The sequence below is a fragment of the Leptonotus elevatus genome, chromosome 7, assembly GCF_054856555.1.
Source record: "Leptonotus elevatus isolate MCC_2025b chromosome 7, RoL_Lele_1.0, whole genome shotgun sequence".
NCBI classification, from domain to species: Eukaryota; Metazoa; Chordata; class Actinopteri; order Syngnathiformes; family Syngnathidae; genus Leptonotus; species Leptonotus elevatus.
The window spans coordinates 22,792,298-22,808,260 of NC_141245.1; the positions used below are offsets into that span (position 1 = coordinate 22,792,298).

Genomic DNA, 15,963 nt, shown 5'->3' on the forward strand with positions numbered 1-15,963 from the left:
TTATTGCTGAATGCCAAGCCCTCCATTTTGTACACCCCGGGACCGGTTGCCAGTCAATCACAAAGCACACATTGACAAACCACCTTTCACATTCAAAGTCACTCAGACATTAGAGTCTTTGTTTTTGGGGATGTGGGAGAACAGGGGAATCGAACCTGGCTCCCTTTGACATCCCATGAATAAGTGGTTAAAGCAAATGGAGCACACTTTTACTAGAAAAAAACAATACCCAATGCCCTCTAACCTGACATTAACATTCACTTGTATTTTATGATACATGATATGATATCTTCTTTGTAGCGGCAAGTTAAACGTCAAAAATTCATTTAAACTATTTGTATTAGTTTAACATTTTTTTTTCCACTTAACAAGAGTATGAAAACCTCGAGAGAAAAAAAATACATTTACAACAGGTATAACATTTGTGATTAATTGTGAGTTAACTAGTGACGTCATTGTATTAATTAAAATGTAAAACAATTAATCGCCTGATGAGTTAATTAATAATAATTACATTTTTTAATCGTAATTAATCGCATGACTTCAATAGTTAACTCACGATTAATCACAAATTGTATATCTGTTCTAAATGTACAATAAAAAAAATTATTATACTTTTATGAACAAAAGCAGAAAAAAGATGTTAAACTAATAGAAATAGTTGAAATGATTTTTTGACGTTTATAATCGTCAATGGCAGTGAATGAGTTAATGTGCATGGTATATCTGATTCATAGCCACAGGTGGCAAATCCAGGTCCAGAAAGTAAAAATCCTGCTACAGTTTGGCTTTAGCACCAGGTGCTAGCTAGCAAGCTCCTAAGCTAGCTCCCCGCGTGCTCGTTTACATGCTCGTTAGCTAGCTAGCACAAGGGGCTAAAGCCAAACTATGGCAGGGTTTTTTTTCACTTTCTGGACCTGGATTTAGCTATATTGTGGCCGAAGTTTGTCAAATAGAACAAAAGTGTTACCAAAACCTTTTTGAGCTTAGATTACTCATAATCGGGGCTCAGACCCTAAGAAGGAATATAATGAGTGGATTAGACGTATAAATGGTTTCATAGTTATAATAGGCCCTCTGAGTGGTAGAAAAACTCGAATGAAATGACACCTTTACCTTATTTGTGGTGTAAATAAGATTTTTAATTCTGTCATCTTTTTCAAATAGGTCACTATTATATTGTGATTCTTTGCTTTAAATATAATGCCGGTCCCCGTTTTGTCCTCTGTGTGTCAGCGTCCTTGTGGGATGGTGGTGGGGGGGGGGGGGGGGGGGGGGGGACGTGAATTTCCTAATGCGCTCGTTTGAAAAATGTCTCCCGGCTGCAGATTGCCTCGTGAATTGCGCTTGTCAAGATTCGGTCACGCCTTCCCGGCTTCCTCTTTGCCAATTTCAATCAGCTTCGTGCATGATGAAGGGGAGGGGGGCGTAGATTTAAATGCCAAACAATATTAATTAATTTGAATGGCATTGACGCCTCACAAGCCTGAAATAGATGACAAAAATGGGGGGGGGGGTGGGGGGGGCAAAAATACTGTTCTTCCTGCACTGAAGCATAATGGAACGATGTCTTCCAAAAGTGGAAGTAATTCACATGTGCAAATCATAAGAAAGTCTTAAATCTTAAACTTCAAATAAAAAAAATTAAAAAAAAGTCCAAAGTTAGTGTTGTAAAAATAAACCAAGTCAAATTGCATTTCAAGTAAGTCGAGTCGTTACTTAGGTTAAATGAGTCACAAGTCAAGTCATACAATCACACATTAGCCACTTTGCACAGATTATCTGTACTCGTATCGCTGCAGTTAGCTGTGCTAACACGTTCACAATCGCATCTGAAGGTCCTAAACTATTCTCGGTTAACCGCTTGAAGCGCTTCAACGGGTAGTTCGCTATGTTAAAACTGCTAATACGATTCAAATATCAAGCTAGCATTCACAATGTAGCCAAGCCGGCATTAGCCTTAGCTGCTACGTTGACAGCACGAGTGACGTATTTCTAATAGAATGTTACGATAACACTAAATGTTAAGGTGGACATTTAATTTTTTGAAATACTATTTAAAAAAATCGAAACAAGGTGATAAACTTACCTGTTGAGCAGAAATGCTAATTTGCTTCTGATTTCTCTCAGCTACATGAACTGCGACGATGAGTAGACAAAATACGGTCGGCTAAGTGAGAAAAAGAACCGATTCTTTTTTTACACTTACACAAGAACGATAAATAAAAAGAAACATAGAGGGAGCGGAATCTTAACTACATTTATGAACGGGAGCTGTAGTCAAACATGGAAATACAGTATTTATACTACAACGGTAGCGTCAATATCAAATTAAATAAAAAAATCATCCGACAAATAGCTCTTTTTCTTTTTTTTTAAATACGACTCCAAATGAATGATTTTTTTTCATTGCATTGAAACTCTTCCTTTAAGTCTAAGTGGAGTCAAATCATATGACTGGAGTCCCCATTTCTTCCCGTCTCCGTTCTCCAGCAGGAGTTTTGCTTGCCGCGTCCTTCAGCGGCTACTTACCAGTCCCGGCATGTTCACCTGTTTGTTTTTCCCGTCGATTACACTCGCCGTCTCCCCAGAGTACGTGCTGGCGAAATGCAAGACTCCCTTTTGACAGCCTTCGTCAGACGGATTCGTGAGTGCAACGCTCCTCCGTACCTTTATTTAAAACAAAAAACAAAAAATGCTATGAAATAAGGCAATTGTGTTCTTTTAAAAGAATGCCCCCCCCCCCCCCAACCCCAAGAATTGATAGTCAGGCAACGGATGCGGCGCTTTTGTTCTCGACCTCAAAAGCAAAAAGCTGTTGAAGTCAAAGTGTCGTTTATCTTTGCTGTCCCCCCCCAACCCCCCCCCCCCCCGACTGAAACGTTCTTATCGTCGACTGTATCTCGAGGAACATCTGCGCTTTAAATCCTTGCGGAGATGCGAGCCGACTCATGCCGTTACCTGCGGGTCAGCCTCATTAGCATATAAAAATTGCTCATTGATCTGCACTGAAAGGCTTTAATGTCAACTTGTCGTCATTGCAGATTACGCTCTAAATACACAAATTTTATATTTATATATATTATATATATATTATATTTTTGGGTGATCGGCCAATAGGAGGCAGGTAGCTTCTCACGAACAATCCAATACAGGGCAATTCATCAAATTATTTTTAGCAATGGCCGACGACCGTTACCAGGTATCGTTTTGGGCAATTCAAACTTCAATCAGTCCACTTGTCGTCAATGACAACAATTCGGCGGTGATGACGATGATGATTATTGTTGCTTTTGCGTCAGGATGTTGCTGTTGAGGAACAACACTCTGAGGATCGTCAACGCCAGCCGAGCGGACGAAGGCGACTTTGTGTGCCGGGCGGAGAATCAGCTGGGCTGGGCCGAGATGACGGCTACGCTGTGGGTGAAAGGTAAGTGATGCCCCAGGCGCTATCGTTATTTGTCACATTCGGGGCAAAGTGGGGCAGTGCCCTAAACACATTTTTTTCCCCCATTTTATTTATTTTTGCCGATTTCACTTCATTTGGCCGAACATTATTTTTTTAGTGTCTTTCTGTAAGCACGGTTTCAAATTACAAGGAAAAATATATATATATTATTGTAGATTCATTTTAATTGCTTTTTTTTTTAAGAGTTGTAATTTTCGATATGAATGGTTATAATTTATCACAATTTTTTTATGATTTTTTTTTTTCTGTTAAAAACTTTCAGCCCAGTAAAAATGGATCTTTGACGTCTACAACTATCTACAACACTAAATGAGTTACAAAGTTGTGAATCATCATGAAAAAAAAATCCTAATTTTAGGGGAAAAGTCTATTTTAATAATAATTTGTGCTATATAAGAAATACATTGTTATTTTTACTTTTTTTCCACAATAATAAGAGGTTCAGATAATGGAAGGATGGATATATATATATTTTTAAGTTTTACATCATTATGAAAATATCACAATTTTGGTGGTCTTGTTTATGTTAAGTGTTGTAAAAAAAAAAGAAGTCATTTATCTTTTAAAAAAAACAAAAAAGAAAACTGTAATATTCCATTTTATAAAAAAGAAACTAAGCACCGTACAACATAAAATCAACTCATTTCCGAACTGTACAAACTTTGAAGCATTCTAATGAAGTCGTTCCTCGGGGCAGTTGAGATTAAGCCCCAGGAAATCTGCCTAGCAACAACCTGATGACGTCACAGCCAGAGCTGGGCTCTCCTTCTGAGGTGACAGTGCAGCAGCTTTGTGCTTGCAGAGGCCATGCGCGTGGAGCTGAGCCCGAGCCGCGTGGAGGTGACCGTTGGCGAGAGCGTGGTGCTGAGCTGCAAGGCCACGCACGACACCTCGCTGGACGTCACCTTCCAGTGGATGTTCAACCACAAGCCAATCAGCTTCCATCAGGCCGGCGGCCACTTTGAGTACATCCAGACTGTCCGAGCCAAAGTAAGCAGGAATGTCACTTTGTTCATTATTTTGCATTTAGAAATAATTTGGTTTTATTTGGATGTGGTAGTGTGTATATATATATATATATATATATATATATATATATATATATATATATATATATATATATATATATATATATATTTCTATTAATGTTATTTTTTTATTTTTTTGTATTATTTTTAACCGTAGTTTAAAAAAAGAAATTATTGTATTTTTGGGAAAAAAAAATTCACGAAAAATTTAAAATCCCCAGTTTCCTAATTGTTGCGAGCTTCACGCTGAAATGTGCTATTCGGTTATTCAGAGTGCCCCAAAAAAAAAACACGTTCCTCAATCCAGTACATCAGGAAGTACATATGGAAACAGTCCAAGCACAAGCATAATGTTTGGAAATTAACAAGGGGAGCCCGCTCTGCCTCTCCGAACACACACAAAAACATACGCTTATTCGGCATAAGATTTTGTTTTTAGTTTAAAATGGCTTACCTTCTTAACTAGAATCCTCGTCTCCTTGTGGCCAAAAGTAGAATTATGGTCGGTTATTGCGGCGATTGGTGCAGTAAATCCTTGTTGCTAGTTGCCATAATTATTCCTCTTATTCTTTTTCCATTTCGTCTTCTACTTTACTTTAGCGTTTGGAAAAAAACTTTTGGTGCATTACCGCCACCTTCTGGCCACCAGTGGTAATGCATGACTACGTCTCACTCTACTTATTGTATTGTATTTACTTATTTTTTTTAATATTTTTGTCGACCGTCAAAAGAAGGTCAACACAATTATGGAACAGGAATTTTGGGTGCCAGTCCGAGCTCTAATTTGAATGTATACGCATCGTCACAAGATCAGCTAAACTATGAAAAAACAACTGTGCCTTACTCTGTATAATCTATAAAATATGGTACAGTAAAAGTCCAGGGTCTATCTTTGTTATAGCAGTCGCTAAGAAAAGTCATGCTGTTAATGTGCATGGAGAGTGCTGCTATATCAAAATGAGTGTTCAGTTACCACTATTATAATAATATATTTATCATAAAAATTCCATCCATTCCTCTTTGGCTGTGGCTTAACATTTAAATAGCCTTTTTTTTTTGTTGTTGTGATGGTTTAGTGACAGACTTTTGCAACAACAACAACAACAAAAAAGTCTTTGTTTGATGAATGTGGGAATGGAAATGCATTCAAATGTCCAAAAGAGTGAAATTTATCTGGCCAGGCGGGAGCTCAGCACCCCCCGAAACCTCTGATCCTGCAATCACCTCTGGTGGGAGCGCGACTTGGCTTGCTTGATTTTTTTTTTTTTGCTACAGTACCGTGGGACTTGCTCGAAACTTGCACCTACAGTACTTTTAAGTCACATCTGTCCTGACAAGTCGTCGTCTCGCCACTGGATGACATTGAGCAGCACCACCTCCCTGTTGGCGGTGGAGGCGCGCTCTGCAATTTTAATCGGGATCGATGCTAAGCAGCCTTGCAAGGAGGCCGCATGGGTTTGCAGCCTACGGCACTTCTCATTTCCCAGAGCAAAAAAAAGGAAGAAGAAAAAAAAAAAACGAAAACCCAGGAACGAGCGGCTGAATTTAACAGGAATCTTTTTTTCTTTTTCTTTTCCCAGCCGCTTGAGCTCCGAGATGTAAAGGAATTGCACGGTTTCCTTTCAAGCGCATTCCGGATCCTTCTCATGTCTGACTTGTATGTCTTTGCAGCAGTCGTCCACGGTGGATTTGATGATTAGGAGCATTTTGCTGAAGCATGCTGGGAAGTACGGCTGCAGGGCGCAGACCAGCGCCGACACCATGAGCGCAGAGTCGGAACTTCTTGTTCGAGGTGAGCTCGTTTGATGTCATATTGGAGCCACGAATATTGTATTTGGATATTATATCGTATTATCGCTGCATATACTGCGTATATATTAGGGGTGTCAAAATGAGTGCATTATTTTGGAGTTAATTTTAAGTTCCTTTAAGGGCACTCATTTTTTAAACTCAGGATTAATGACCTGAAAAACCTGTAATGGGGGAATTCCAGTCGCAATGCAGAAGACACCTCCATGTCAAAATTTTGTAGTAATAAATGTAATCATATAATAATATTTGCGAAGACTGGGGTCAAGTTGTATTTTACAATTTTAAAAAGGTGCAGAATTTCACAAGTTACTTCATGTTAAACATTAGATAGCTCTTAATATAAAAAGAAAAATGCACTGCTCTGTCACCAATGTCTTACAAATGCAATGATGCCATCTAGTGGCAGAAAAGTGACCTAAACACAAACCAATATCACACTCGTTTTTTTACAGTTCAGTGCATCTTTTTAATTTTAACTCAAGTTTATGAATTATTATGAAATTACTGTATCAATGACTAAAAGATGCAGCCATATTGTAATTTAACATTTTCAATTCAATTCAAAATTCTAATTCAAAATTCTAATTCAAAATTCTAATTCAGAATTCTAATTCAAAATTCTAATTCAAAATTCTTTATTAAAAAATTTTTTTTTTTTAAGAAATTAAAGGAGACAGAAAGAAGTCAAACTTATGATATCTGCTCCTAATCAACACAAAAAAATGATCAACACAAAATAAATGCCAGCAAGCAGTCAAGGCGCTTTCAATGTAACAATTAGACAAAATAATTCAATTGTGCTATATATATTTTTCCAGTAATTTTGCTTTTATACATTAAAAAAAAAATACAAATAGAGTGAGATGATTTCGTTTTATAATCCAGATTGTTCCACAGACTGAAACCTTGAGTTGAAATACATCGTTTTTCTTGTTTTGTTCTGTATTTAGGTTTGGCAAAAATATCTGTTCCTCTTAATTTGTACTCACTTTCCCTTTCAATTAATTTTATTTGCATGTTAATTGGTAAAATTTAATGATAGGCTTTATACATTATTTGAAGGCGGTTAAACTCCATCAAATCATAAAATTTTAAAGTTTTTAGTTGTATCGCCTAAATATTGAATTAGTGTGATCTCTGTAATCCACATCGACGTTTCTGTGAAAGAAAGATGGGTTCGGTGTAGTTTTTCCCCACTTTTATGTTAACAAGAGTATGAAACTTTGAAAAAAATATTTTATTGTACATTTAGAACAGATATAAAATCTGCGATTAATCGTGAGTTAACTAACTATTGAAGTCATGCGCTTAATTACAATTAAAACATTTAACATTTATGGATGTATGTCGTTTATTTTTAATTGAAGCGAGTCTATGAATATTGTAGTGTGAGAGTCTGGCTGGCCCCGTGTTCGCAAGGTTGGTCTTAAGCGGAGCCGACAGGACCTGTCATCCAGCGCAAAGTAAATTGGGTTTGATTTTGCTGGATGACTGGAACCGCTCTTAATTTAATATCTACCACATTGTTGACGCCACAAAGAGAAGGGGACCGTTTCGGACTCTGGTCTCTGTGGCTGGCTTCTTCCCAACTTTTGCTGAGAAAACATACTTGTTTTCAGCCATTGTTAGGAACGAAGCGCATATAATATGTTATGTTGCTGTGCGATAGATTTTTCCAGGTCTCTGTGCTTTACTTTTGTACAGTATATTTATTTATTTATTTGTGACCACCCTTTCAGGATCGCAATATTTTATGTAGGTTTTGTTTTTTTAATGATTTTTCAACAGTTGCCAGGTGTTTTAATGCCCCACATACTGCTGGGCCAATGGCAATGCTAGCTTTTGTTAGCATGAAAGCTAGGATAATGAGAAGAGGAGCTTCTACTTCCACTTTTTGTGTATATATTAAAATCATAACAAAAGTGAAGAAATCTTCCTAGTTATTTTCCATAGCTAAAAATAAATAGCATTTCTTTCCATTGTGGAATGGCTTCCTAGTTGAAAGAATTCACTCGTCCTTGGATTGGCTGCACTACATTTTTAAGGACTTGCCGCTAGCTCGCGAGCTGCTAGCTCGCAGCACAACACCGTGAAAAAAAAGAACCCCCCATCCAGGTCAGGTCGACTGACACAAAACAACCAAACTCCCAGTGGACTCTCACCATATATCTGTTCAAAGACGTGACTCATCCAACGCTGCGGGCTTTAAGGGGAGCCGGACTGCAGCTACACCAAATAGCCCTCGGTCACTAAATTCAACGGCGTGTGCTGCAATCGTAGATAATGGCCGCCACTATTGCTACTATAAGCACTCCAAATGACATTTTAACTTCACTTGAGGTGTGATATATGGCAACTTTTATGCGATGCTTTGTTTGTAAACAAGCAATTAAAAAGTGGAGGCTATGATCACAACTAGCTTCCAGATTAGCTTTTGCGACCGCAGCAGCGCGGCGCGTTCCGAGTGTGTTCTCATTTCCAGTCGTCAGTGAGCCGCTTTTCCGGTAACCTTCTAACGGGACACCTTGCTGGGGACACAGCACATTGCCTTTCATTGGAAAGAACGCCAGCTGTTCGCCCCAGCTCAGCCTCCCCCCCGCCTTTGCCGCGATGATGGCATTCGCTAAACTCGACGCAGGTAAACATATGTTCACTTTTATTGGAACACGGCGAGTTCTGACATCGAAAGGCTTCACCCCAAAAAGGCAACGTGTTCCTCTCTCAGATCAGCTCTGATTGTGTTTGCTGTTCAGTCGGCTTTGTTTGTTTGTTTGTTTGTTTGGTTAGTTGAGGGAGATTACAAGATTACGGCTACTCATGCTAATTCGTTTGTGTAATTGCCTTCATGATGACATCATTCTCATTTCCAGCAGTTGTGTATTGATTCCGACTGGAGCAGAATGTTGTTTATGAATGCCCACTGGCCAATTTGTGCGAATTGCCTCCGGTCTTGACAAGCCGTCATGTAAGCAGCACGTTGCATTAGTGGTTGGCACATTTGCCTCACAACGCCGAGGTTCTTGGTTCAAATTCCCTCTCCGGTTTTCCTGTGTGACGTTTTCATATTCTTGCGATGCTTCTGGTATTCTGGCTTCCTTCCACATTCCAACAGCATGCTTGTTAGCTTCCACTGAAGACTCCAAATTGTCCATGTATGTACTCCCTGCAACATACTCTCTGTGTGGCAGTCCACTGCTCTTCCTATGCTTTGGTCTACCCCAAACTTGTACCACTCCCCCAGCAGAAGGAGCCATGCGCGGCTTCATTTTTCCCTAGTGCACTGCCTGTTTCCTGGTATCTCTCCTTTGTGTCTGTATGCGCTCCTTACAATTCCAGGGCATGCTCTGGAGGCGACGACAGATGTTGCCAAAGCACGTGCAGCTCAGTGGGACTCTCCTTGGCTATTCCTGTTGTTGGATGGCTCTTCTGTGTGCCTGTATGCACTCCCTATACTGTCTGACGAGATTCTGCTTTTGGTTTGGCACAGCCCTACAAAGATGTTCCATCACCGTCGAGCTAGCCTGGTATCAGATTCGCAAGCCTGTATGTACTCCCTGTAACACCCAGGCATGCTCCTGATGAGACCCAAGTAATTGTATCTTTAGCTAGCACCTGCATATATGTACTCCCTACAAAATTTGATACCTGTGTGGCAGTCCACTGATATTCCTATGCTTTGGTCTACCCCAAGCTTCCTTGATATCTTGTCTGTGTACCTTCTATGCACTCCCCCAACAGAAGGGTACCTCTGGCTGTTTCCTGGTATCGCTCCTTTGTGCCTGTATGCACTCCTTACAATGCCAGGGCATGTTCTGGAGGTGACGACGGATGTTGCCATAGCACGTGCAGCTCAGTGGGACTTTCCTTGGCTATTCCTGTTTTTGGGTAGCTCTTCCGTGTGTCTGTATGCACTCCCTATGTTGTCCGGCTATGCTCAAAATGTGACAAGATTCTACTTTTGGTTTAGCACAGCCCTTCAAACATGTCCCATCACCCTCTAGCTAGCCTGGTATCACATTCACAAGCCTGTATGCGCTCCGTATAACATCCAGGCATGCTGCTGATGAGACCCATGTAATTGTATCTTTAGCTAGCACTTGCTTCTCTGGGCGGTCCTCGAATGATAGTTTGGTTTCCCAAAACTCTCCTGGTTCACTGGCCTGTCTCTCCGTATTGATTCCACTTGCCTGTATGCACTTTCAGCAATGCTTATTCCAAGGGTAGTCCAGACTTTTGAATCTCTCTCCACCTTCTATTGTACTGGCTTGTAGCCTGGTATCTCTTCCATGTTAGGGTGACCAAACGTCCTCTTTTGGTAGGACATTTGCGAGTACAGACCATTTTCTTACGTCCTGTTTTGCCCTCCGGGGTTCTATAAATTCATGAAAATGTCCGGTTGGCATTGCGTGACTAATAGGAGGTGAAGTACACTGCGAGCAGTCTAGCACATGGATCACTGTGTGACCCTCCAATTTCCTTTCCTATCCTGTGTCCTGGTATCTCTTCCACACTCTTGACATCGCTGCTACCACTCTTGGTGAAGAACCTAAAAAAAAAAAAAATGCAAACCATCTCATTTGATCTTCTCATCTTTCTCAACATTTTAGGTCCTCCTGGCCCTCCCGGTGTGGTGATCGTGGAGGAGATCACCGAAACCACCGCCACTCTGTCGTGGACCCGCGGCCTGGACAACCACAGTCCGATCAGTACCTACCACCTACAGGCACGCAGCCCCTTTTCATTAGGATGGCAAACGGTCAAAACAGGTAAACAATACAGAGCCCACCGCGCTAAATGATTTTTGACTGAACTCGAAAACAAATTAATCGGAGGTCAATTCAACAAGTTGAATTTCAGCAACAACAAAAAAAATGTGGGGTTGTATTCTATGTCATGCTTTGTATCTGCCGGTAACCTTTTTGGCCTCAAGTAGGAGATACTGTGTAATCATGCTTATTTGGCATATGTGCTTATATTCTGTATTTTAACACCAAAGGCATCAATTAGCATTCAAGCGTAGACGGACGCTCAGAATTTATGCGAATTAGCATTATTGTGAGAAACCTAATCTGGATGTATTGTGAGCGCGTTTCCAGGATGCTGTCGCCGTACTCGACTTTGTTGAGATAATTACAACAGCTTTCGCCGGATGACGCTTCGTTAGCACGTAGCGCCACTGAGGATTAGCAAATACGTTCGCAAGCGCGTTTCTCCGCCCTCGGGATTACGAAAGCTCAGCTCCGTGTAAAACCTTGCCGACGACGGATTGAAATGTGCCTTGGAAGCCGTTTTCAGACAAACGACAGAAAGCGGGTTGTGACCACCCAGTGAAGAAAAAATATGCAAAGCTAAATGCTTAATGCTCTCTTTTGTCTTGTTTTCATGGCTCTGAACGCTGGATTAAATATGAAACAATGGCTACACTGTGTGTTGTAAACAAATGGTGGCAAGTAATGAAGTACAAGTAGTTTATTCTTATATTGCGAGAATTTTTCAGGTAACTATAATTTGCATATTAATTTTTTAGACAACTTTTTACTTCTACCCCGTTATGCTCTTTATTTGCTTTTCCAAAATAGGATAGTTGCAATTCTCAACTTCCATTTACAACATGGTGTAAAAAGAATGCATATAGAGAGATAAACAGCAGATGAGAGCTTGACTGATTGGTTGACTGTTTTCTTGGGGAATTTCAAGGCAGACAAACAGAGCGAGCAAGCCGGGAAGCAGTCTCCACATTTTTTTTACAATTTTACAAAAGTATCTTTACCTCTTCAGTCAAACCCAAAGACGTGTAAACACGTTATTAATACTTTGTCCTTCACTCCCAAAAACGTATTTGCACTTTTTTTTCTCTTCCATGTTTTTTTATGCAAAATATGTATTTTTTTTAGAAGAAGAGACAAATGTTTTTATCGCAATAGAACACAATACTCTGCGGGCCTTGCAAAATCAGTCAAAATCCAGTAAAACTGCCGGGAGCGAAGCGGGTTGCTTCAGTGAAAATGGCTGTGAGTGAATGAGTTAAGTGCAGACAGACTTTGAGTCTTTTTGCCACCTTTGGATTTGGAGTCCAATATGTGATTTGAAATTCTCACCCCGTTGCAGACCCGGAGCCCGTCACCGGGGACCTGGAGTCGGCCGTGGCCGTAGAACTCAACCCCTGGGTGGAGTACGAGTTCCGAGTGGTCGCCAGCAACGCCATCGGGACGGGAGATCCCAGCTCTCCTTCTAGAGGAGTCCGAACTAAAGAAGCAGGTACCTTCGAGCCGCTGCTACATAAAGAATAGGGAATGTTTTTTTTTGTTTTTTTTTATTGGAGTGTGCCTTCGAGGTGTGTAATGTGAAAACTTTTCTTTTATGGTCTTCAGTGCCCTCAGTGGCGCCGGCGAATGTGAGTGGCGGGAATGGCCGCAGGCACGAACTGGTCATCTCATGGGAGGTAAGCGGTGCGGCAGCTTGATTCTTTTTTTTTTTTTTGTAGCACGAAGTGGGGTGAGGGGACTCGAATGTCACCGTGACCACTGGAGCCTTAAGACAGACAGCTTCAAAGAAACATTTCATTTTTGTCCACGTGTTGCCACTCTGCCTGCTCGCATTTTTTTCAGCCAGTATGTTTCAAAGAGCAATCCCTGTTGATTTAGACGAGGCGTTGCCAACCTTTTTGAAAGTGAAAGCTATTTCTTGGGTTCTGATCAATGTGAAGGGCGGCGACCATTTTGAGACCCACTTCTGAAATATTTTTTTTTTGTTGTTGTTTCTTTTTCTTTTTATTGATTTTTTTTTATAGCACAGTATTATTATATCGGCTTCCTGAGTCAACATGTTATCATCATCGCTCTCTGCGCCTGCGTGTGAGTTTGTGCTCTTTAATTCACCTGAAACCTGCTATAAATCCCGCCAGAGTTGTGAAGTTGTCGGGGGACCAGAGGAAGGATCAAAGGAAAGAAAGATGAAAAATATTGGGGGGGGGGTTTAATAATGAATGATACTCATCTACTGTATGTGAAGAACTGTTAATAATTTCTCACAATAATTAGGAAACGGATAAAGCACTTTGAATCTTTACAATTCTGCAAGTGTTTAAGATTTTAAATAATCACTTATAGTCTTCATTCCTAGAAAATCACAATGTCCCATCATTGGTAATCTGTTTTTAGAGCAGGCCCGCCGTGCTCTAAAGTAGTTAAAATCCACGTATAACTGACGGTCATTAACTCATTTGCTCCCATAAACGTATAAATACATTCTATTTTAAATGTTTTAAGTGTCAACAGACGTTTTTATGTTCTTTTATGCTAGAGCATGCGAATGGCTTTGATGCGGCCTCAGAACTGAAGAGAATGCTTGAAGCAAACGGTAGTTATTACAAAAACGGCCAGCAGGTGGAAGCAGAATATAATCGATCAACCCACAGGGCCATGTTGCAACAAGGGGAAACTTAGCTATATTCTAATGCTAATTGTTGCAAAATGGAAACCGATAGAAATACTTATACTTTTTTTCCTGATGAAAGAAGAGGCTCTAATCTTTGTTTTGATAGGTTAGAACAATAGAACACAATATTCTGTGGGCCCTGCAAAAACTACCTCTGGGTCGTCTCTCTCAAGCACGATGAATGATCGTGAAACATGTAGGAAATGTACTTCATCTTTAAATTAAAGTACTTGTCATCTTTCGTTGATTTCAAACAAAGTCCTTGACGTTTGCGGGTGAGATGCTTTCATGAGGTCTCGCGCCTCTCAAAGAAGCATAATTCAATGGAGAGGGCCAATAAGGTGTCCGGGTTTGAGTCCATTCCACCCCCAGCTCTGTGCCAGCTTCACCGTGAGCTCCTCATGAATTCCGCAGCCATGAATGTGACGCAATGGGTACGCACGCCCAAGCCGCTGCTGCCCGCGCCATTCATTAGCATTTGTCACTTTGTCTTACCTGGGAATACCTGTCACATGTTGGGGGAGTAGAACGGGACGGGGGGGGGGGGGGGTGGGGGGGGCTGGGGATCAAGCGCGGTTGATGGATGCGGCTGCCTCCAAAGCCTCGAACAAAACGGTTGAACGATTTTGAAACATTTTGCAAAATAATCACAAGCCTTTACACTCGGTTGCGCTCGAGTCGATTAGCGACGCCGCGTCCGTCTTGCAACCGTCAAGAGTGGTCTCTAATTAAAACTCTGAGGAAAGTTTTTCAGCGTGGGATGAAACCTTGACAAGAGTCTGGGGTTGTTCCGACCTAAAAATGGATCCAAATGAAAATAGAATGACACTCAGTGGAGCACGGGCCTCCGCCAAGGCCCCGCCGTCCCTATTTGCATCATGGACACCATCACAGATGAATGCACACCTTGTACATGTGTCAGAATTTTTATATTAAAATTCATGAATTATTCACAAGTAAGAAAGGGAAGCAGGGGCGTGTGTTTGGAATTAACCAATGACTCAACTCACCTTTAATATGTAGAACACTTTATCTGACAGTCATCCAAGAAAATTCCATGTTTTCTTAAGATGGCAGCAGATCCCATGAAAAAAGCAGAGGCCCCAGAATTGACCCCTGTGGAACACCATTGGACAGTGCATGATTCAGAGCAACCAAGGCTCACACAAAAAGTTTTGTTAGCCAAATAGGATCTAAACTACCGTCTACCACCGGTTCCCACCTGGTGCTGCAAACCAGCTAACAGAATTCTGCGGCCCGCTGAAGTTCGATTCCAACAAAACAAGACACAAACGGTCTCCAGTGTCAATAGCCAGGAGGATGACATTAATCAAACTCATGTTAATTAGGAGGCTTAGTCAAGGTGGAGGGAATTATGAACAGTTTATTCAACATTTAAGTGGTCATCTGAAGTGGGCAAATAGTCCTGTAAAGATACACAAAGCGTGTATGAATTATGCATGACATAATTCAAGATGTCCGTGTTCTTAGTGCACATTCAAGGATACACATTTGACTTTTCAAGCGAGGTGAATGAGCAGGCGAGATACAAAATGTATAAATAGAATGTAGACCCTTAAAATAGTTTTATGGATTATTTTATTTCTAATTTAATTACAATTAAACAATTATTTATCCAAATAAATATGGCATTGTTAAAAGTGTATGTATATTTAAATTGATTTGACTTGTATTGAACCAATCAACCAGATATTCAATGAGATAAATTAATTTATTAATTATTTATTAATTTAAAAATACATAAATAAATAAATATAAATAAATATAAATAAATATAAATAAATATAAATAAATATAAATAAATAAATATAAATAAAATAACGCATAATGTGGATGATGTCAACACTTCTGCTTCCTGATTGGATCCTAGCTAACCAATCCCATTCGCAAGTTGATTTTCATGAGGTTCATGTTAAAAATGTCACATTAAAAGCTCGGTAAATTTACAACACGTTACAGCCATACTATCCTGGTCGTCCACTATAACAAAAACATGATAGCCCCCCCCCCCCCAAAAAAAAAAATTCCCATGTTCTTATGTGGGAAGAGTCAAAATCAGTACAAAAAAAATATATATATATATATAAATAAACACAAAACTGCCTTGGCAGAGGTAACACAGAGTAATCAACAGCACAAATGTTTAGATGACATCGACGTGAGCAGAATGCAAAGCAGCATTTTTATTTTAAACAA

The 15,963-nt window shown here is 40.2% G+C and overlaps 1 protein-coding gene across 3 annotated transcripts in view; it reads left to right on the forward strand.

The window, feature by feature from the left end:
* Nucleotides 1–15,963, forward strand: part of cntn5 (contactin 5) — a 166,676-nt gene that overhangs the window by 133,915 nt on the left and 16,798 nt on the right. For 2 of the 3 annotated variants that reach the window (XM_086080517.1, XM_086080518.1), the window contains 6 exons: nucleotides 3,303–3,430; nucleotides 4,272–4,459; nucleotides 6,169–6,289; nucleotides 10,917–11,075; nucleotides 12,418–12,567; nucleotides 12,681–12,751. In XM_086080517.1, the coding sequence (XP_085936643.1) occupies nucleotides 3,303–3,430; nucleotides 4,272–4,459; nucleotides 6,169–6,289; nucleotides 10,917–11,075; nucleotides 12,418–12,567; nucleotides 12,681–12,751 (817 nt within the window). The remainder of the gene's footprint in view (nucleotides 1–3,302; nucleotides 3,431–4,271; nucleotides 4,460–6,168; nucleotides 6,290–10,916; nucleotides 11,076–12,417; nucleotides 12,568–12,680; nucleotides 12,752–15,963) is intronic. The other variant, XM_086080520.1, reaches the window with a different exon arrangement.